The sequence below is a fragment of the Pristiophorus japonicus genome, chromosome 10, assembly GCF_044704955.1.
Source record: "Pristiophorus japonicus isolate sPriJap1 chromosome 10, sPriJap1.hap1, whole genome shotgun sequence".
Classification (NCBI taxonomy): domain Eukaryota; kingdom Metazoa; phylum Chordata; class Chondrichthyes; family Pristiophoridae; genus Pristiophorus; species Pristiophorus japonicus.
The window spans coordinates 182,924,794-182,946,357 of record NC_091986.1 but is presented as its reverse complement, the minus strand read 5'-3'; the positions used below and the strand labels follow the sequence as shown (position 1 = coordinate 182,946,357).

The 21,564-nt window shown below is 43.6% G+C and overlaps 1 protein-coding gene across 2 annotated transcripts in view; it reads right to left on the bottom strand.

The window, feature by feature from the left end:
* cog6 (component of oligomeric golgi complex 6) overlaps positions 1-21,271 on the bottom strand; it is a 165,869-nt gene extending 144,598 nt beyond the window's left edge. For both annotated transcript variants that reach the window (XM_070892386.1, XM_070892385.1), the window contains exons 1-2: positions 21,090-21,271; positions 7,008-7,151 (exon numbers count right to left, since the gene is read on the bottom strand). In XM_070892386.1, the coding sequence (XP_070748487.1) occupies positions 7,008-7,151; positions 21,090-21,221 (276 nt within the window). In that variant the 5' untranslated portion in view covers positions 21,222-21,271. The remainder of the gene's footprint in view (positions 1-7,007; positions 7,152-21,089) is intronic.
* Between the last annotated feature and the right edge of the window lie 293 nt (positions 21,272-21,564).

Genomic DNA, 21,564 nt, shown 5'->3' with positions numbered 1-21,564 from the left:
CATTGTTCATAGGTTTATATGTAACCTTTAGGGCTGCTGACCAGGGGCCGTGCGGCTCTTTGTCGGCCGGTGCGGACACGATGGGACGAAGTGGCCTCCTTCTGTGCTGTAAATTTCTGTGTTTCTATTTATATAGCGCCTTCACGACCATCAGACGTCTCAAAGGGCTTTAAGGCCACTGAAGTACTTCTGGAGTGTAGTCACTATTGTAATGTAGGAAACGCAGCAGCCAATTTGCACATAAGCAAGCTCCCACAAACAGCAATGTGATAATGACCAGTTTTTTTTGTTGTGTTGATTGAAGGATAAATATTGGCCAGGACACCCAGGAGAACTCCCCTGCTCTTCTTCAACATAGTACCATGGGATCTTTTACGTCCACTTGAAAGAGCAGACAGGGCTTTGGTTTAACGTCTCATCCGTAAGACGACACCTCCGACAGTGCAGCACTCCCTCAGCACTGCACTGGAGTATCAGCCTAGATTTATGTACTGCAAGTTCCTGGAGTGGGACTTGAACCCACAACCTTCTGACTCAGAGACAGCTGACACGGTGAAGAAAATTTAGCAAAAGTGACCAAACCATGACTGAAAAGGTTGGATTTGAGGAGGCTTTTTAAGTTGACGAGAGAAATAACAAGGCAGAGTGGCTTGAGCAGGGTGTTGGACAGTGATGGACCAAGATGGCCGCCATCTCTGCCACCAAGGATAAAGTAGAGGGAGGGGTAGTGGAGGAATGAAAAAGAGATCAAAGTCAGAAAAGCAGAGGTCATGTATTGCTACACAGCACTGAACAAGGTTTTGGCAAGCAAGACATTGCAGGACAAGGATTTTGAATTAAATGTACTAGAGAACAGGGACCCAGTGGAGGATGGCAAGGATAGGTGTGATTGGAAAGCAGGTCTTAATGCAGAATAAGATGAGGGAGGCAGAGTTTTGGACAAGTTGAGTTTGGTAAGTTGGAGTTTGCACAAGATGGAGTTTGCACAAGATGGAGTTTGCACAAGATGGAGTTTGCACAAGATGGAGTTTGCACAAGATGGAGTTTGCACAAGATGGAGTTTGCACAAGATGGAGTTTGCACAAGATGGAGTTTGCACAAGATGGAGTTTGCACAAGATGGAGTTTGCACAAGATGGAGTTTGCACAAGATGGAGTTTGCACAAGATGGAGTTTGCACAAGATGGAGTTTGCACAAGATGGAGTTTGCACAAGATGGAGTTTGCACAAGATGGAGTTTGCATAAGATGGAGTTGGGAGGCCAGCGAGGAGAGAGTTGCACAAGGTGAATAGCAGGGGATGGTTTAGAGGACCAAGAGGAACATTGTGCATGGAGACAGAGAAATGGAAAATGTTGAAAACAAGAGCAAGAGGAGGGGGGGGGGGGGGGGCAGAGTTCAGCTGAATACAGTTAATAGAAAAGGGAGGAGAGCTCTCAGATGCAAAGTGAACTAAAATGCACGTGGTGGTGGACAGAGAATGAAACTTGTCTACCAACTCAATAGCATATGTTGTGTGTGCATATATACAGAATGAATTATTATAAAACTATGGCCACACACAATGCTGTAACCTCTTGATGGGATTCATATGTCAGTCAATTGCTCTTTTATGGCTTATAACATGTTCCAAACTCTATGCATGATTAAGATTGTAGCAACGTCCCGGAATCCATCACCTGTGTGTAATCATTTCTAGTTAATAATTACTCTTTATCAGATAGCTTTGAGAATCAAAATGTAATGGTGTGACTGTGTTTCACATTATTGTAAATCCTTCCCCCTGTACAAGTCAGCCACAGCCACATGCATACTCAGAAAATGGTGACAAGCAAGTGAACTGCTCTAGAAACCTCTATCAAGGCTCCTGAAAACGAGAAAAATAAGTCGGATATACCCTTCAAACCCCCTCTTCTCAGTAAAGCTGCATGTAAAGAGGTAGTAAAGTATATATTTTTTAATTTGAATGTGATGAGATACACAAAACACAAGTCTTTTGCTGTTTATTATTAGATTTATTCTGTGCAAGATTGCCAACAAATATGTGACCACCAAAGAACGCACTAACTTTCGACAGGACATCTGCGAACCCAGGGCTCTGATTCCTAGGAATATTAAGGAGGTGATATTCGAGATGACCCAACTGAGTCCTTTGATCTAGAACTTTCCAATTATACTTCAGAGAAGTCATTACATCATGTCAATAGTGAAGACTCCTTAATATATTCATACTTACATATAGATAAAGAGCTTTTAAATGCATTTTCTCCTGCTATGGCCCCAGTTTCTGATACACTCTTATGTTTATAGATTCTGTCCCTGAAGGAAAAAAAATTGCAGGGCTACAGGGAAAAGGCAGGGGAGTGGGACTAGCTGAAGTGCTGTTGCAGAGAGCCGGCATAGACTCAACGGGCCGAATGGCCTCCTTCTGTGCTGTAACCATTCTATGATTCTATTGAGGTAACCAGTCCACTCACATACTGAAGGACAGTATGGCTATAATCTCCATAATGCAACTGTAAAAGCCCCCACAGAACAGATAAACCATAGTTATCCCAAAATAAATACTGTAAGGGATATAGAATTGTAGCAGGCAAAGAGTAGAGATAGGTGGTCACAATACAATACTGAAGTTAGTGAACTAATCAGTATTAGGAGGGTCTGAGGAATAATTGTCTGTTGTATGTAACACTTGCTTATGTAGGTATAGCACACTTACAACGCATTAAAACTGTAAGGTTAACCTTAGTAACACTTTAAGAAAGGAGGGAGAGAGAAAACGGGTAATTATAGACTGGTTAGCCTGACATCAGTGGTGGAGAAAATGTTGGAATCAATTATTAAGGATGAAATAGCAGCGCATTTGGAAAGCAGTGACAGGATCGGTCCAAGTCAGCATGGATTTATGAAAGGGAAATCATGCTCGACAAATCTTCTCGAATTTTTTGAGGATGTAACTATTAGAGTGGACAAGGGAGAACCAGTGGATGTAGTGTACTTGGACTTTCAAAAGGCTTTTGACAAGGTCCCACACAAGAGATTGGTGTGCAAAATTAAGGCACATGGTATTGGGGGTAATGTATTGACGTGGATAGAGAACTGGTTGGCAAAGAGGAAAAAGAGAGTCGGGATAAACGGGTCCTTTTCAGAATGGCAGGCAGTGACTAGTGGGGTGCCGCAGGGCTCAATGCTGGAAGCCCAGCTAGTTACAATATATATTAATGATTTAGATGAAGGAATTGAGTGTAATATCTCCAAGTTTGCAGACGACACTAAGCTGGGTGGCAGTGTGAGCTGTGAGGAGGACGCTAGGAGGCTGCAGGGTGACTTGGACAGGTTAGGTGAGTGAGCAAACGCATGGCAGATGCAGTTTAATGTGGATAAATGTGAGGTTATCCACTTTGGGTGGCAAAAACACGAAGGCAGAATATTATCTGAATGGCGGCAGATTAGGAAAAGATGAGGTGCAATGAGACCTGGGTGTCATGATTCATCAGTCATTGAAAGTTGGCATGCAGGTACAGCAGGCAGTGAAGGTGGTAAATGGTATGTTGGCCTTCATAGCTAGGGGATTTGAGGAGCAGGGAAGTCTTACTGCAGTTGTACAGGGCCTTGGTGAGGCCTCACCTGGAATATTGTGTTCAGTTTTGGTCTCCTAATCTGAGGAAGGATGTTCTTGCTATTGAGGGAGTGCAGCGAAGGTTCACCAGACTGATTGCCAGGATGTCAGGACTGACACACGAGGAGAGACTGGAACGACTGGGCCTGCATTCACTGGAGTTTAGAAGGATGAGAGGGGATCTCATAGAAACATATAAAATTCTGATGGGATTAGATGCAGGAAGAATATTCCCGATGCTGGGGAAGTCCAGAACCAGGGGACATAGTCTAAGGGTAAGGGGTTAGCCATTTAGGACTGAGATGAGGAGAAACTTCTTCACTCAGAGAGTTGTTAACCTGTGGAATTCTCTACCACAGAGCGTTGTTGATGCCAGTTCGTTGGATATATTCAAGAGGGAGTTAGATATGGCCCTTACGGCTAAAGGGATCAAGGGGTATGGAGAGAAAGCAGGAAAGGAGTACTGAGGTGAATGATCAGCCATAATCTTATTGAACGGTGATGCAGGCTCGAAGGGCCGAATGGCCTACTCCTGCACCTATTTTCTATGTTTCTATGTTAACAAAACAGCAGAAATCAGCAGTTACAATTCTGATTAGAAGTCTCTGAGGAAGAGATAAGAAAGCCAGTATTTTAGAACAGTTACTTCAGGTGACATATAGACTACAGCAAAGTGCAAATCACGGAACAAATACAATTAACATATGATGGGAGATGGACAATTGCATGTACCACTCAGAGCCAGTCTGATAAGAGTCGACGAATCAATGTAACTCCGCTGACAGCAGTAGACCTATCGATGATTTTGTAGGAGGGTAGCTCCTCTCCAAAACCTGTATAAATTATACTTGAAACCTCTTGTATTTTAAAGGTTCCACGATTAAACTTTCCCTTGCATTTGCTCGAAATAAAGCCGGTTGAACCTAAGGTTTCGTTTAATTCCGTGGTCGTTATGTGAAGGGCGAGGTGTCGATTACCTATATTAGGTAGTTCACCTCGAGGGAGAGAAGTCTTCCTTTTACCCCAATACATCCCAACTACAGGGACCAAATAAAATGAATGGGTTTTAAGAAAAATATCTATTGAAATATCTGCCATTCTGTAAATGGAGAAAGCATTCTGTGCACAGAACTATTTTTAACGAAAACGGGCCTCGCTATTGCCTTTCACTCTTCAGATAAGCTGACTGGATCACCTTATATCCTTCCTTTACATTGAGGGATATATGGGTCACTGGCTTGTGCATAACAACAGTAAGCTGGTCAAGTTTGCTAAAATAGGGATCGCAGTAGATACAGTAAGTTGTTTTCATGTAACTGAAGTTACAGTATAGATCTAGAATCAGGGCTTAACCTGAAAGAAGGAGTCTCATTCTATTTTGCTCCAGATTCAGGTTGGACCCTGATCGCAAAGATACACTACAACTATAGTGTTGGTGTGATGTCATCTTGCTTTGCATAGATTCTACAATTGTAGTGTAAATGTAGCCTAAGCGCATACACGTTATGGTGAATCTTTGCAGTGAACTGGAATCCATCCACTATTGGGCATGGGCCGACAAAAAACTGCCATTAATTTGCCAATGGATGATTGTTTCATTTCCCAGCACTATAATCCTCCATCTTGATCAGCATTGAAGTCCCCCACCCAGAGTACATTCTATGCCCTTGCGGCCCTTGGTGCTTCTACCAAATGGTGTTCAACATGGAAGAGGACTGATTCATCAGGTGGTAGGTGGTGATCAGCAGGAGGTTTTCTTGCCCATGTTTGACCTGATATCATGAAACTTCATGGGATCCAGAGTCAATGTTCAGGACTCCCAAGGCAACTCCCTCCCGAATGTATACCACTGTGCCACCACCTCTGGTGGGTCTGTCTTGCTGGTGGGACAGGACATATCCAGGGATGGTGATGGAGAAGCCTGAAAGATATGATTTTGTGAGTATGTCAGGTTGTTGCTTGTCTAGTCTGTGGGACAGCTCTCCCAGCCAATATTGGCACGTCCCCAGATGTTAGTGAGGAGGACTTTGCAGGGTCGGCTGGGCTGGGTGTGTCTTTGTCGTGTCCGAATCCGATGCCTAGGTTGATCCCAGCTGGTCCGTCTGGTTTTATTCTTCTTATACCTTTTACAGCAATTTGATACAACTAAGTGGCCATTTCAGAAGGCAGTGAAGAGTCAACCACATTGCAGTGGGGCTGAAGTCACATCAAGGTTTCCTTCCCTAAAGACATTAGTGAACCAGTTGGGCTTTTACAACAATCCGATACTAGCTTTTTATTCCAGATTTATTTACTTAACTGAATTCAAATTCACAAACTGCCATGTGGGATTTGAACTCACAGCCCCTGATTATTAGTCCAGGCCTCTGGATTACTAGTCCAGTAATATAACTATGCTACCTTTCCAATAGGGCCTAGACAACTGAATGCACAGCTGCCAACGGTGGAGCGATTAAAATTGGGGATGCGGAATAGGTCAGAATTGGAGGAGCGCTGTTGGAAGTGCCATCTTGTGGATGAAACATTAAACCAAGGCCCCATCTGCTCTCTCAGGTAGATGTAAAAGATTCCATGACACTTTTCGAAGAGCAAGGGAGTTGTCAAAGTGTCCGAGCAAAAACATTATCCTTTGACCAACACAACCAAAGACAGATTGTCTGGTCATTATCTTATTACTGTTTGTCAGACCTTGCTATGCACAAATTGATTGCTGCATTTCTCTAGTTACAACAGTCACTACACTTTAAAAGTACTTCATTGGCTGTGTCATGAAAGGCACCATATTAATGCAAGTTCTTTCTTTTCTTTCTGCAAGAAAAATCCATATTATTACTTCAAAGTACACCAAGGAAGTAGAGGACATAAATTGGTGAAAAGTACATTTAGGACAGATGTTCAGAGTAATCTGCCAGACCAGGTAATCAAGGTAAAATACTGGGATTATTCAGAACTTAGTTATCCCATGATGGGAGAGTTCGTATAGGGATGAGCTTTAATGTGCTGAATGGCCTTTTCACGTCCTTAACTTATCTTACGTTCTTCATTGTATCACCCAAATTATAAACAGAAAGCACAGGTCTGGTCATGTCATCGCTTCTCTCCTTTACTCTTTATCAAGATGAAACACGCCACTTCAGCACACGTTCCATGTAGCAATCTTGTTGAAAACTAACAAAACTTCCCTAATGAACATAGACAGATTAAGTTTTTGTTGCTAAAAAGTCAAATGTTGTATCTTTCTGTGTTCACTCTCAGTTTGCTCCAATTTGTTCTTTGATTTTTTTTTAAAAAAGGACCTCAGTTTATAATTATCCAGCAATCTAAATACCATCAATCAACACTTTACAAGCCATGAATACTCTTCATTGCAAGACATATTTGACTACATACCTCTTTGACTTCCTTGAACACACGTACAAATTCTTCATTAATGGACAAACTGCGCCGCTCTATATCTCCTCGCAGGTTTCTCCTGGTGCGTAAACTATTTTCAGTGAAGAATACTGACAAGGCTTTAAGAGCCTCCAACATATCCTGTGGATTAAATAGGCACATTTTGAATTTTACAATTTAATGGGAAATGTACTGTATTGAGACCGTACACTTTTAGAAATCTTAAGTTACAAGTTAAAGAGCTGATTGCCTTGTCTTTACTGTAATTGCTATGGGGAACTTTACTAAAACTATTATAAAGCAGTGTGATTATGTAACCTGAGGGTTCAGACTTGCATTTAAAGCTATTGGCATAATGAACCACGAGTAAAATACACAGCAGCGTCCCATTCATAGAATGATAGGTCTGGAAGCTAGCTACTTCATTAATTTTATAAAGACCCAATGATGTAAATTTGGTTTTTTTTTAAGATAAATGTTAAGGTTCTCATCAACTCTACATTTAAATAAATAAACCTGCTGTGCAAAAATTATCGATCACACAGATTCATATACAATATAGCACATCTCTGTATAAAGCAAGGGCATCATGGCATGTCCTGATGCTTTACAAGAAGCTAATTTCCAGGAAATTGTGGCACATCAGGAAGAAGTTTGCATGAACGGTTGTGGGAACAAGCTTGTCAAAGCAAGTCCCTTTGAGAAATGAGACCGAGGAAATCATGAGAGAAACAAGAACTGCCATGAATCACTGGCAAATGAGTATTTACTGGGAAGTTCCTGCAAGAAACTGGAGCTCCTATGAATCACTGTGACAAATGAAAGTATCACAGAGAATCCATGTATTTTATTGAACAATAGGCAAGAAGGATTTCAAGGCTTTATTAATTGCAGGTTAATTGAATGTTTCTTTTTCTATAACAGTGTTCAGTTTACATAAATGCATATGTTTCAAACATAACAATCTCAGCACCCCAACGTCTCAATGGGTATATACAGTGAGTACATACAGCATACAGACCAAGACAGTTTTGGGGCAGACCTTTGGCTGTGTTTAGTTAGCTGATGTCAGGCAGGTGGTTATAGGTAACTATACTTGGCTTTAATGTGAGCCGATACAGTGAGTGTTGGCAGCTGTTCATCCGATAGGTTAGGGAGGGGATAATCACTTCGAGTTCCCGCCACTGATCTCTATCAAGTGACCCTTGCTGGAAGCACTCATGTTTGGACACATTGAATAACCTGCTGACATTCACAGTCAAGCCTCACACGCGAGTAATAGCAAGTTGGGTGAGGAAGCAGAGAGCTGCAGGTACCTGCAACCACACGCAAATTAACATCAGAGAGAGGAAGGGGAGAAAAATTGTAGAGAAAGTTATCAAAAAAACTTAGTAATCTACTTTGTCATTCCAATTCATACATTTTGTATATTTCAATACTGTATAAACATACGTTCCCAAAAACAGACACATTGAGACACCCAAATAACTTGCATGGTAAAATATACACAAAGCATACTGAAACCACGGACATTCACAAGTTACAAGCTACGGACAGCCTTCAAGGCACCAAGTCCTTTTATAACCTAAAACACAGGCACAGCCTGTTGCAAAGCTGCTGTATTTGGAACTTTCATGGAGTCAGATCATTGGCGCTTTTCCTTGCAGCAGGCTTCCTTTCTGCCCCCAAATTCCCGTGAGGTCAGGATGTGCCAGTCAGCGCAAGGCGGCAGCAGCTTTTGTGAAAGAAATGACACTTGTGGAATGGGGAGTTATTTACCCAGCATGCACTGCAGCAGAGAAACTGCTCTGTCTCTAGGATTGGATGCCTGCACGGCTCAATCCCAGGGGTAGAGCACTTTCTCTGCCGTTATGGATGCTGGGTAAAGACTGAAAATGTTAACAGTATCTACAATGGTCATTTTGAAAATAAGGACATCTGCAACAAAAAGGACAGCTGATACCAGTCACTAAAGTGTGCGTAGTGTACAGGTTTCATCGTACTTAGCTTGAGGTTTATACCAATATACAATCGAAGCCCGAGAGGATGGTCAGCAGCGTTTTTGGCTTGTGAGAGAAAGAAAATCAGCTAGGGTTCCTGATGGTGATCACTATTCAATGATCTCAGGTGGAACGTGCACCTATGGACAGGATTAGCCTTGGCAGGAATGTTGTCCTTGGTCAAGAAGCCAACAATCACCATATAGAATTACATGAGAAGAATGAGCACTTGGGAGAAGTATTAAAGGATTGCCAGTGTCTTTGGAACCATGCGACAACACCAGTGTCCACTGTTGAGATTGGGGAGGGAGATAAAATAACTAATCGAGCCAAATCTGCTGAAAATGCTCTCCATGGCTTTGATGTATGCTGTTGAAACTTTTATAATGTTGTGAACTTTGGACCCCTCAGGACTGTGATGGGTTAACGGCCAGAAAAATAAAACCTTTCTCGCAGTCAACTTTCCTTGCTCCCAAAAACTGCTCATTTCTCCAGCTTCACCATGCAACAAGATGAACAGATAAGTTTAAGAGGTTCTGAACGAGGAAATGCATATCGCTACAACACAATTTCAAAAGCCAGCTACTTTTTCTGCTTGAAAATGTTTTCAGAGTAGGTTAAAAACATTTTTTTTTTTTTTTTTTTTTTTAAAGTGCCCCAATGACCCTGTAAACCTAAAGGAGTGAAGTGATTTACATTATAAAATTTAATTATTTTTTTTAGTGGGAGAAGAAGAGATTAAGAACATAAGAATTAGGAGTAGGCCATACGGCCCCTCAAGCCTGCTCCGCCATTCAATAAGATCATGGCTGATCTGATCTGATCTGATCTTGGCCGCAACTCCACTTTCCTGCCTGTTCCCCATAACCCTCGACTCCCCTACAGTTCAAGAATCTGTCCATCTCAGCCTCCACAGCTCTCTGGGCCAGAGAATTCCAAAGATCCACAACCCTCAGAGAAGAAATTCCTCCTCATCTCCATCTTAAATGGGGACCCCCTTCTTGTAAAACTGCGCCCTAGTTCTGGATTCCTCCAGGAGGGGAAACATCCTCTCTGCACCTACCCTGTCAAGCCCCCTCAGATTTTCTTTTCTGTTGGCAGTATGCACCAATGGTGGTCCTGGTGCTTCATAGCTTTGTATGATTGTGATTAGATATCAAAGAGTTTAAGACTCATTACCACAGATTTATCAAGAGTCTGCTCCTGACACAAGTTTATTCCCTCTAGTTTTCTTCCATTATCCATCTGCATGGCAGCAACACACGCTGCAGTATAGTTTGACGGATGGCAGAGCCTCCCCACCCCGCCTCCTCCCAATACCTTTGCCATGCGTTCATTCTTCTGGGTAGCAGGGGTGTTCAACCACAGTGGCCACTACAGATAAACTTGATCACACCTCACAGTACAATTGGAATCAAAAACCTTGGATGATTTTTAGTAGGGATGCTAAAGTTAATTGTAGAGATCCCACTGCCACCCAGCTGACATCGACTGGCTCAGCACAGGTAAATGTGTGGCCCTTTCTGGTGTGTTGTTAACACACAGCAAGGTGCATTTATCCACTGAATCATTATAGAACTCGTAACAGAATTTGACATTTATGCCTCATACTGTGCTATTTTTTAAAGCAATTACTTAATTTAGAATTAAGATTGCAGGACCAGTCGCTGAGAAAAATTACTGGTCTGGCAATATCAGAAGATCAAAAATATGGCTTTTTTTTACAACAAACAGCTTTCAAAACATAACAATTAAAAAGTTACAAGAAAGCTTCAAGCATGTCAGAGTACAATCAGTGTACATGCAATATTGGTCAGAACGTGCTCACTGGTCCAGTTACAAATTTCACTCGTCTTGTAATGTTACAGGCTGCTAACATATGAACATTATAAGACTGGATTAGATCTTGACAACTGGACCCCTGAGAGTACCATACACATTACTCTCATGGTGTTCCCTTCCATCTGCCTTTTCACTCCAGATTATTGCTTTCCACATCCCTTGTTCTTCCCACCATTCCTCTCCATCTGGTTCTCCCTCCTGCACACCATGCATTTCCGCAGCCACAGACTGTTTTCTCAAGGTCATCTGCTTTCCAGTCAGCCAAACTGCTTAAAGGTCTACGAATACATTAACTTATTTGCCAGCGGTAAAATTGAAGTACTTATATTGCCAACATATCTTTAGCTTAGCTGCTAAATTAACATTCACATTTTATTCTAAACAGAAATAAACGTACAGGTATTATCAAACAGAATGACAGTAATGCATTGCAATATCACTTCAATAATCCTTTCAGCCTTCTCTTACAGCATAACTCATAATTATGAAAAATCAAACGAGTGCAATGAAATGGATTTTATTTGGTGATAAAACACTCCCTTTTTTGATCCAGTTGAAATTTGTGTTTTTTCTCTGGTTTTGTGCCTTTCCCAGGTGATTACACGGCTGCGAGTGGGGCAGGGGTTATGTAGGAAGTGTCGAGTTGAAATGCTCCACCTAGCATCAGGTGTGCGCCGGTTTCCTACCCATCAATATTGTATGTTCTACATTTAAACAGGCCTATGTAACCTGAGCTTTACCCCTGTCCATTCACGTGCAAACTTCGGCTGCCCATCCGGACCCGAGCCATTCAATACTTTCCCACTTTCCTTTTCTCGTTATCCCTCCCTGGCCGTTCTCTCCTGTCGTCATGCCTCCTTCATAAGAACATAAGAAATAGGAATAGAAGTAGGCCATATGGCCCCTCAAGCCTGCTCCTCCATTCAATAAGATCATGGCTGATCTGATCATAGACTCAGCTCCACTTACCCGCCCGCTCCCCATAACCCCTTATCATTTAAGAAACTGTCTATTTCTGTTTTAAATGTATTCAATGTCCCAGCTTCCACAGCTCTCTGAGGCAGCGAATTCCACAGATTTACAACCCTCAGAGAAGAAATTTCTCCTCATCTCTGTTTTAAATGGGCAGCCCCTTATTCTCAGATCGTGTTCTAGTCTCTAGTTCTAGTCTCCCCCATCAGTGGAAACATCCTCTCTGCATCCATTTGGTCAATCCCCCTCATAATCTTATATGTTTCGATAAAATCACCTCTCATTCTTCTGAATTCCAATGAGTAGAGGCCCAACCTACTCAACCTTTCTCATAAGTCAATCCCCTCATCCCCGGAATCAACCTAGTGAACCTTCTCTGAACTGCCTCCTAAGCAAGTATATCCTTTCGTAAATATGGAAACCAAAACTGCACGCAGTATTCCAGGTGTGGCCTCACCAAAACCTTATATAGCTGTAGTAAGACTTTCCTGCTTTTATACTCCATCCCCTTTGCAATACCATTGGCCTTCCTGATCACTTGCTGTACCTGCATACTATCCTTTTGCGTTTCATGCACAAGTACCCCCAGGTCCCACGGTACTGCGGCATTTCGCAATCTTTCTCCATTTAAATAATAACTTGCTCTTTGATTTTTTTCTGCTAAAGTGCATGATCTCACACTTTCCAACATTATACTCCATCTGCCAAATTTTTGCCCACTCACTTAGCCTGTCTATGTCCTTTTGCAAGTTTTTTGTGTCCTCCTCACACATTGCTTTTCCTCCCATCTTTGCATCATCAGCAAACTTGGCTACTTTACATTCAATCCCTTCTTCCAAGTCATTTAGATTGTAAATAGTTGGGGTCCCAGCACTGATCCCTGCGGCACCCCACTAGTTACTGGTTGCCAACCAGAGAATGAACTATTTATCCCAACTCTCTGTTTTCTGTTAGTTAGCCAATCCTCTATCCATGCTAATATATTATCCCCTCTCAGGAGAGTGATCTCTCAGATACTTTACCCTCCCAAATCCTTACCCCATCCTTCATTATTCTTCGTCCTTCCTACTGTCCTGCCACCGTCCCAGGCTCTACTCCCTCCTAGATAACCCTCTGTGCCTCTCTTGGCATCCTATGAAGGGCCCATCGGGGCACTCATCGCCGCCTCCTAACGAGCAGCAAATCCAACTGTCCCATCCTACTCTCTCGATGACCTTCTCACCCAGCCACCCACTGGAGGCTAATCTTGCCAATCTCCTCCCTGTCCAACTCCCCCCCCCCCCCCAATCGCTGACCCTGTGGACACAGGCAGTGGGGCAGCCATCACCGACCCTTTCTTTTTCTCCCATCAGAACGTTCGTTCGCTTGGGAACAAGGCCCTTCCCATCCATGAGCTTATCGTGGATGATGGCATCGATTTCGGGCCCTGACGGAAACTTTGTTGAGAGACGATGCCACCTTACCATTAAATGAAGCCTCGCCACCTGGCTATACCTTCCAGCACTTGCCCTGCTCAGACCACCGTGGTGACGGTGTGGCTCGCATCAGCAAATCACACCTTGGTCTATCCCCCTACTCCTTTGGCAATTTCTCCTCCTTTGAACATCACACCCTATCCCACCCCTCATTTAAAACTCTCGTTCTCTACCACCCACCCAAGTACCATAAAAATTTTATTACCAATATTTCTTCACTACTTTCCTCCCTCTGCACCAAACGACTTCTCATTGTTGATGATTTCAACCTCCATCTCAATTCATCATGCTCTCTTTCCTCTGAGTTCACTAGCCTCCTATCCTCCCTTAATCTCTCCCTCCATGTAAACTCCCCAACCCATATTCACGGCCAGTCCCTTCATCTTGCCATCTCTCGTGGCCTCGCTATTCTCATCATGTCCATCACAAATAAGGCCTGACCACTTCCTTGTATTGCTCTCCACCCACATCCCCCTTCCACCCTCACGTGCCCCCCCTCCCCCCCAACCCTACCTTCTGTGTCCGCCGCTGGAAAAAAAACTCTCCCGACTCTCTTACAACTGTACTTATCAACTCCCAACAATCCAGCCTTTGGCCCTCCATTCACCATGACATTTCTGCAGCTGGTATCTGCTCAATCACACCCTCACAGCCACCTTTGATGCACTAGTCCCTTTTAAAACAATTACTCTCTCTCACCTTGGCCATTCCCCCTGATCTTTGCTCCCTTAAGTCCAAGGGACGCAGACTTGAATAGAAATGGCGGATAACCGGTTTAGTCATTCACCGCCAGATCTGGCTGGACCACATAAAGCACTATCGTGTCCTGCTCTTGTCTGCCAAAATCGCTCAATACTCCAGAATCATTCTGGAATGTAAAGATAAACCCCGGCTTTTATTCTCCACTGCTAACCATCTTTTTAAACCCCTCTCCCCAGTCTCCACCCTCAACTCCGACAATAAGTGTGAGGAACTCATGGACTTCTTCGTCTCTAAAATTGAGACGATTTATTCGGCCGCCTCTGCCTCTTCCCTAGCTTCCCCTAGCCCACCGGGCCAAACTTCCTCTAAGGAAGCCCCTTGCCCTAGTGCTGAACTCACATCTTTCTACAGTTTCTCTTCGATCTCCTCTCATGACTTCTCCTATCTCATCCTGTCCATGAGACCTACTTCCTGCTCCCTTGACCCTATTCGCAACAAACTGCTGACCACCCAACTTCCTTTTCTGGCTCCCATGTTAGCTGACATTATTAACGGTTCTCTCTCCTCAGGTACTGTCTCCCTCTCCCTCAAATCTGCCGTCATCACCCCTCTCCTCAAAAAAACCAACCCTCGACCCCTCCAGCCTTGTAAACTACCACCCCATTTTCCAACCTTCCTTTCCTCTCCAAAGTCCTTTAACGTGTTGTCACCTCCCAAATTCGTGCCCATCTTTCCCGCAATTCCATGTTTGAATCCCTCCAATCTGGTGTCCATGCCTGCCACAGTACCGAAATGGCTCTCATCAAAGTCACAAATTACATTCTTTGTGCCCGTGATAAAGGCAAACTATCCCACCTCGTCCTTCTTGACTTGTCTGCAGCCTTTGACGCGGTTGACCACTCTATCCTTCAACGCCTCTCCACTGTATCCAGCTGGGTGGAACTGCGCTTGCCTGGCTCCATTCTTATCTATCTAATCATAGCCAGAGAATTACCTGCAACGGCTTCTCTTCGCACCCCTGCATCGTTACTTCTGTGTTCCCCAAGGATCTATCCTTGGCCCCTTCCTATGTCTCATCTACATGTTGCTCCTTGGCGACAACATCCGAAAACACAGCATCAGTTTCCACGTGTACTCTGTTGACACCCAGCTCTACCTCATCACCACCTCTCTCGACCCCTCTAAATTGTCAGACTGCTTGTCCGAAATCCAGTTCTGGATGAGCAGAAATTTTTTCCAATTGAATATTGGGAAAACCAAAGCCATTGTTTTCAGTCCCCGCCTCAAATTCCGTTCCCTAGCCACTGACTCCATCCCTCTCCCCAGCTTCTGTCTGAGGCTGAACCAGACTGTTCGCAACCTTGGTGTCATATTTTACCCTGAAATTAGCTTTCGACCACATATCCGCAGCATAACTAAGACAGCCTATTTCCACCTCCGTAACATCGCCTGTCTCCGCCCTTGCCTCAGCTCATCCGCTGCTGAAGCCCTCATCCATGCCTTTGTTACATCTAGACTTGACTAGTCCAATGCACTCCTGGCTGGCCTCCCACATTCTACCTACGTAAACTAGAGGTGATTCAAAATTCGGCAGCCCGTGTCCTAACTCACATCAAGTCCCTTTCACCAATCCCACTCACCCATCACCCCTGTGCTCGCGGACCTATATTGGCTTCCAGTTAAGCAATGCCTCAATTTCAAAATTCTCATCCTTATTTGCAAATTCTTCTGTGGCCTTGCCCCTCCCTATCTCTGTAATCTCCTCCACCCACAACCCCTTCGAGATGTCTGCGCACCTCTAATTCTGCCCTCTTGAGCATCCCTGATTCTAATCACTCAACCATTGGTGGCCATGCCTTCTGTTGCCTAGGCCCCAAGCTCTGGAACTCCCTGCCTAAACTTCTCCGCCTCTCTTTCTTCCTTCAAGGCGCTCCTTAAAACATACCTCTTTGACCAAGCTTTTGGTCACCTACCCTAATTTCTACTTACGGGGCTCAGTGTCAAATTTTTTATCTCATGCACCTTTGGACATTTTACTATGTTAAAGGCATTATTTAAATACAAGCTGTTGTTGTTTTCTAAACATTATGATGCACCAATATTGATATAAGCATACACCCTCTGCAGCATTAACTCACACTACATGCACAAAATTCAAATTTGAGGAGATGCTCAATAGTTAGCAACAAATATTGACAGATTATAACAATTATATGTGCAATTGTTTTGTGTGGATAGGTGTTAAAAATACTTTCAGAAGCGGCTGGTCATTTTTCCATTACTCATATTAATTCGGCATAGTAAAGCAAGAGAAAGGGAGGTCCTCAGAAAATACTAGACTGTGACCTGGCCCATCTCAGATCAACTCTATTTCTAGTTGACTTTCAAAAGCAAACAAAACATAATTCTTGTCTCTCCAACAGGTTCGCAAGCTTTGATGCACTCTCCCTTCGTATTCCCTTTTTTGCCCAGTCTGACCCAGGTTCTCTGATGTTACTGTGTCACAGACTAAGCATGGCAGGCTCAATGTCGGATCACTTACTGTGGTATATTCCAAATAACCTCAAACAGACCGAGATAGAAGGAAGTAGCGAGTCACAATTCTATCAAAATTGTCACTTTATTTCAAATGAGGCAACATCAATCTTTAATTTCTTAATGAAGCATTATTGCACTTTAACCCTACAGTGCCCCACACTTGCCATTTTTGTTTCACTGTCTGAGAGAGATGTGGAGGGAAGAGTCATCTTAGCACCATTCACTATTAAGATATATTTTTCAATACCAAGCTGCACAGTTTGGGCACTGCATCCACAGGCTTCTTCACTCCTGGGTTCTAACTCTAATCAGCAGTTACAGGATTACATAAACAAAGTTGTACTAAAACTGACTTCAACTGCAAAACTGAAATATTGTTTATAACATACAGTGCTGGGTAAAAACCTCTTCAACAGAAATCTTTATCTCTACCTTCATGCAGAGCTCTCAATATCACAGGAACAGAAGTAGGCCATTCAGCCCCTCAAGTCTGTTCTGCCATTCAATGAGATCATGTCTGTTCAGTATCCTAACTCCATCCATCTGTCTTATCCTTCAATACCCTTGGCTAGCAAAAATCTATTGATCTCAGGTTTAAAGTCATTAATTGAGCTAGCATCTACTGCTTTTTGTGTGAGAGTGTTCCACACTTAGAAAACACTTCTTCGCGCAAAGGTTGTTATAACGTCTCTCCTGAATGGCCGAATTCTATTAGGTTCGATAGATATGATCTACCCTTTACAAATCCATGTTGGCTCTCTCTAATTAGCTCAAATTTCCCTAAGTACTCAGTCACTGTCATTAATTATAGATTCCAATAACCAAATATTAGAGGCTGGTAACAATTTGTCATTGCCTATATTGATTTGGTATATCAGAGCTGTCAATACAAAAGAGGTGTCAGGCGTGACATACATTGTCAACCCATTTAAGCGTGTGAGTAACCTCCTTGGTCACTATGTTTTTCAAATAAGTTTCCAATATCATTACGAATTCCAAACAGAGGAAATCATCACCAATACATTTACAACGATGCTACGGATACAACAGCAAGATCTTGTTGCAACAACTATAGCATCTCTGAAAAAACATACCAAGACGCTTCACAGAGGCGCAAGGGAAAGAATGAACACCAAGCCAAAGAAGAAGGTATTAGCAAGGGTGATAAAAAGCTTGGTCAAAGAGGTGGGTTTTAAGGAGCACCTTAAAGAAAGTGGCGAGCCGAGAGGTTTATGGAGGGAATTCCAGAGTATAAGGCCTAGTTACCTGAAACATGGTTGTCAAATGTGGGTCATCGGAATGCACAAGAGGCTACAATTAAAGGAATGGAGAGTTTGAGGGCGTTGTAGGGCTGAGGAAATTCTTGATATAGGAAGACATAAGGCCAGGAAGAGATCTAAACACAAGGATGCGAATTTTAAATTTAGGATACTAAGGAACCAATGTAGGTTAGTGAGAACAGGCTGATAGGTGAGCAGAACTTAATAGGGATATGATATGGGCAGAAAAGTTTTGGACAAGTTGAAGCTTACGCTGGGTGGAGGGTTGGAGGTGTCAAAGGCATGGATGAGGGTTTCAGAGACGGGCGAGGTCATGGAGATGGATGTAGGCAGTCTTTGTGATGGACAGGATATAGGAATCGGAAACTCAGTTTAGGGTCAAAAAGGACCAAGTTTGTGATCAATCAGGTTCAGCCTGAGAGAGTAGCCAGAATGTGAGATAGAATCTGTGGAAAAGGTATGGAGTTTATGGTGGATGCCAGAGATTTTGGCCCGGGACTTGCAGTTCTAATGACAGTGAAACTGTCAGCGTTCGACGGCATTACTCTGTAAAACTGACAACAACTTGTGATGCCGCACATATGCATTTAAATGTTCCACAGGGTGCACTGTTGCAATCCTCACAGACGGAAATCAATTAGGAATCATTGAATTGACAGGAACTTCCACGTTTGTTGATCTATTCTCACTGTAAACACCCTTGGAAAAAGTAAGCCTTGTTGAACTTAGTTTTTAATGGTCATAAGTATTGCTGAACAACCTCTCTGGCCCTGAAAGAAGTGTCAAATCCCTCCATTCCATGATAAAAATTCCACAGATTTTTAAAATAATGTTTTTTTAAATTGATGATATTTCAGCTTCTACCTTAATCCATGTGTATGTGCCAATCTTTATCTCGCTTTCTTTAACATTATAAGAAGTGAATGATCAAACATGCTTGTTACTTCCTGGTTTGCTGTCTGTGAGAATTCTCCAATGGCTGCTTAGCCTGCTTGATGATATTACTGTTGCTGGACACCAGAGATTCCTTATAGATGGCGCCAGAATGAAATCAACGCTGGGAGGTGTGAAATCGACGCCACAGAGTCCGCTAAATGTTTGTGGGCAGCTTTCTTCGAGGTCAGCGGCAAGCGCCTTCACTTCGTCGCTGACTGCAGAATCCGGGCCAATGGCTTCAATCTTCCCAACGTTTAGCAGCCAGAAATTGTAGTTCATCCAAGACTCATAATATATCAGACAAGCAGTCTCACAACACAGGCAGAGGGAGATCTGGGTGTCATCAGCAAACCTGTGGAAACTGGCATAATGCAGATGAGAACTAGGAGGAGCCAAGGATATATAACAGTGCAGGGGCAGGAAGAGAAGCCATTTCTGGAGAACTCTGGCTACGATCAGGGGCAGAAACCTGATTGGAGAGGCTCAAACATGCAGTTGTGTGAAGGTTGGCATGGATTTAGGTGGCAACAGCACATTCAAAGACATTGGAAAGGAGAGAGACATCAAGGTGCTTTTTTCTTTTAAGATGAGGGTAGTGACAGTGATGTGATAGAGAGGAGGACAGTATCTGAGGAAAGGGAACCAGGAAGGGATGCTGGATGACCAGCAGATTTCTGGGAATTGGGTCCATGGGCTAGGTGAGCTCAGAGAGGGCATGAGGGGAGAAAGGAGAGAAACTAGAGCGAAACATGGGGGTTATAGTTAGGGCTAGGAGGAGCTGCAGAGCCAGCTAAACAGACATTCTCAATCTTAATGACAAAAACATCCATGAGCTCCTTACACTTGCTGTTAAGGGCAAGGGTGGAGGGAGCAGCAGAAGGGGAGAAAGTTGGGAGTGGAGAAAGGATGCCAAGGGTTATCTTTGCACACCTGAATGATCATGGAATGTGAAGTAGTTTTGACACCAGATGGCACTTGATGTGATCCAGCCACATCTGGCAATGAACAGTTAAACCATTTGTGCACCAGATACGCACAAGTCTGCACCCTTTAACTTGAGAGAGCGATGGTGCAGTCCATATTGGGGGAAGGACCAGTGATCAAAGGAATGCTTGCCCCATGAAGCTGTTTATTTCTGAGTATGAGCAATGCTTTAAATCAAAATTTGAATGCCACCTTTAACCAGTGTGAAAGGGCTGATTTGAAGAGCGTTACACATTATAAACATATGGACCTGTAATTTTCGATCAGCGGCGAAGCAAAGGTGCTTGCCGTTGCCCTCGAAGAAAGCTGTCTGGGGTTCTCACCTTTCTCACCGTGTAGTTCACAGTAGTGCTCTGTAATGGGAATTCCCAGTAAAGAGTTGCCATGATGTCAACAAGCTGGCTAAGCAACCAATCATATTGAAGAATTTTCACAGATAGCAAACCAAGAAATGAAAAGCAGCTTTTATCCAGACTTTTAAAAAATGTTACAGAGAGCGATATAACAATTGGTACTTTCACATAGAGATAAGGTAAAAGCTGAAATATCATGAACAAACTTTATAAGAGAAAAACATTTTAAATTGTAATTTTTATCATAATGGAGAGATTTGACACTCCACAAATGTAAAACTGTTTTTTCAGGGCGTTTGTTTAGTAGTCAATACACTGTTAATGCCCCAGGTATACCTATTCCAATAAGGCTTAATATTTAATGGGGTATTTAACAGCGATATTAGCATAGAAAAACCCAAGTTTTCGTCATTTCCACTGATATGGGGTGGGCCACAGTACAGCGAGTGTCAGAGCAGTGAATGACTGACCAGAACCTCTGGATTTCCGCGTTACAATGCACGTGTGCTAAATCCTGGAGTCGCGGGCAGTTTCGGAGGGCTAATGGCGATGAACGCTGACAGTTCTCCGTCATTACCCACCGCAAATAAACGTACCATTTAAACATATGGAGCTGCGCCGCTTTTATTCAAGAACAACAACTTGTATTTATATAGCGCCTTTGACGTAGTGAAACGTTCCACAGCACTTCACAGGAGTTTTATGAGATTAAAAATTTGACACAGAGCTGCATAAGTTGAAATTCACATTGAAATATGCAACCAGATGACATTTTCAAAGTGCTAGAGGAAGACTGTCACTTTTAATCAGGGCATTCTGCAGGTCTCAGCATTGGAAGCAATGTACCCAGAGGCCTTGCAGCTTCAGGAGCATCAAACGGTATGAGGTGCTTCAGGTTGTTTAAAATTGCAGGAAGCTTTTAGTCTCCAGCATTATTTCCAGTAAATAGATCATTAATATTACAGGTCACTGACTGAGCAGACATGGGCTCGCCCACCTTGTCATTGTCCAGCCGGGTCTCCAGTATCTTATTCAGCTTCCTGGCCAGCGGGTTGTTGTTGGTCGGAGTGGCCCCGCCGACCCCCGGCTCCGGGATCGCCACCGCCGCCTCTACTCTGCTGTCAGCCATCTCCCAGGAAGCCGGCCTCACACTCAAACCCCGCCGGCCACCTCACCGGAAACCGCTCACACACAAATAAACGGACCCCCGGCGCCCAGCCACTGCTGGCCCCGCACAATGGTTCCGGGGCAAGGGAGCGCAGAGTGAGGCGCACACCATGGAGGGCGGGGCCTCTGCCACCACAGACAGGATGATGGCCGGGATTGACAGCCCTTGGTCAATCCCCTCTCGTTCCCAACACAGGAAAGATGATCAGAACTGCGGCTCAGTGTGTAGCATTCTCACCTCTGAGTCGGGACTTGAGCGCAAAAATCAAGGCTGACACTCCAGTGCAGTGCTGAGGGAGTGCTGC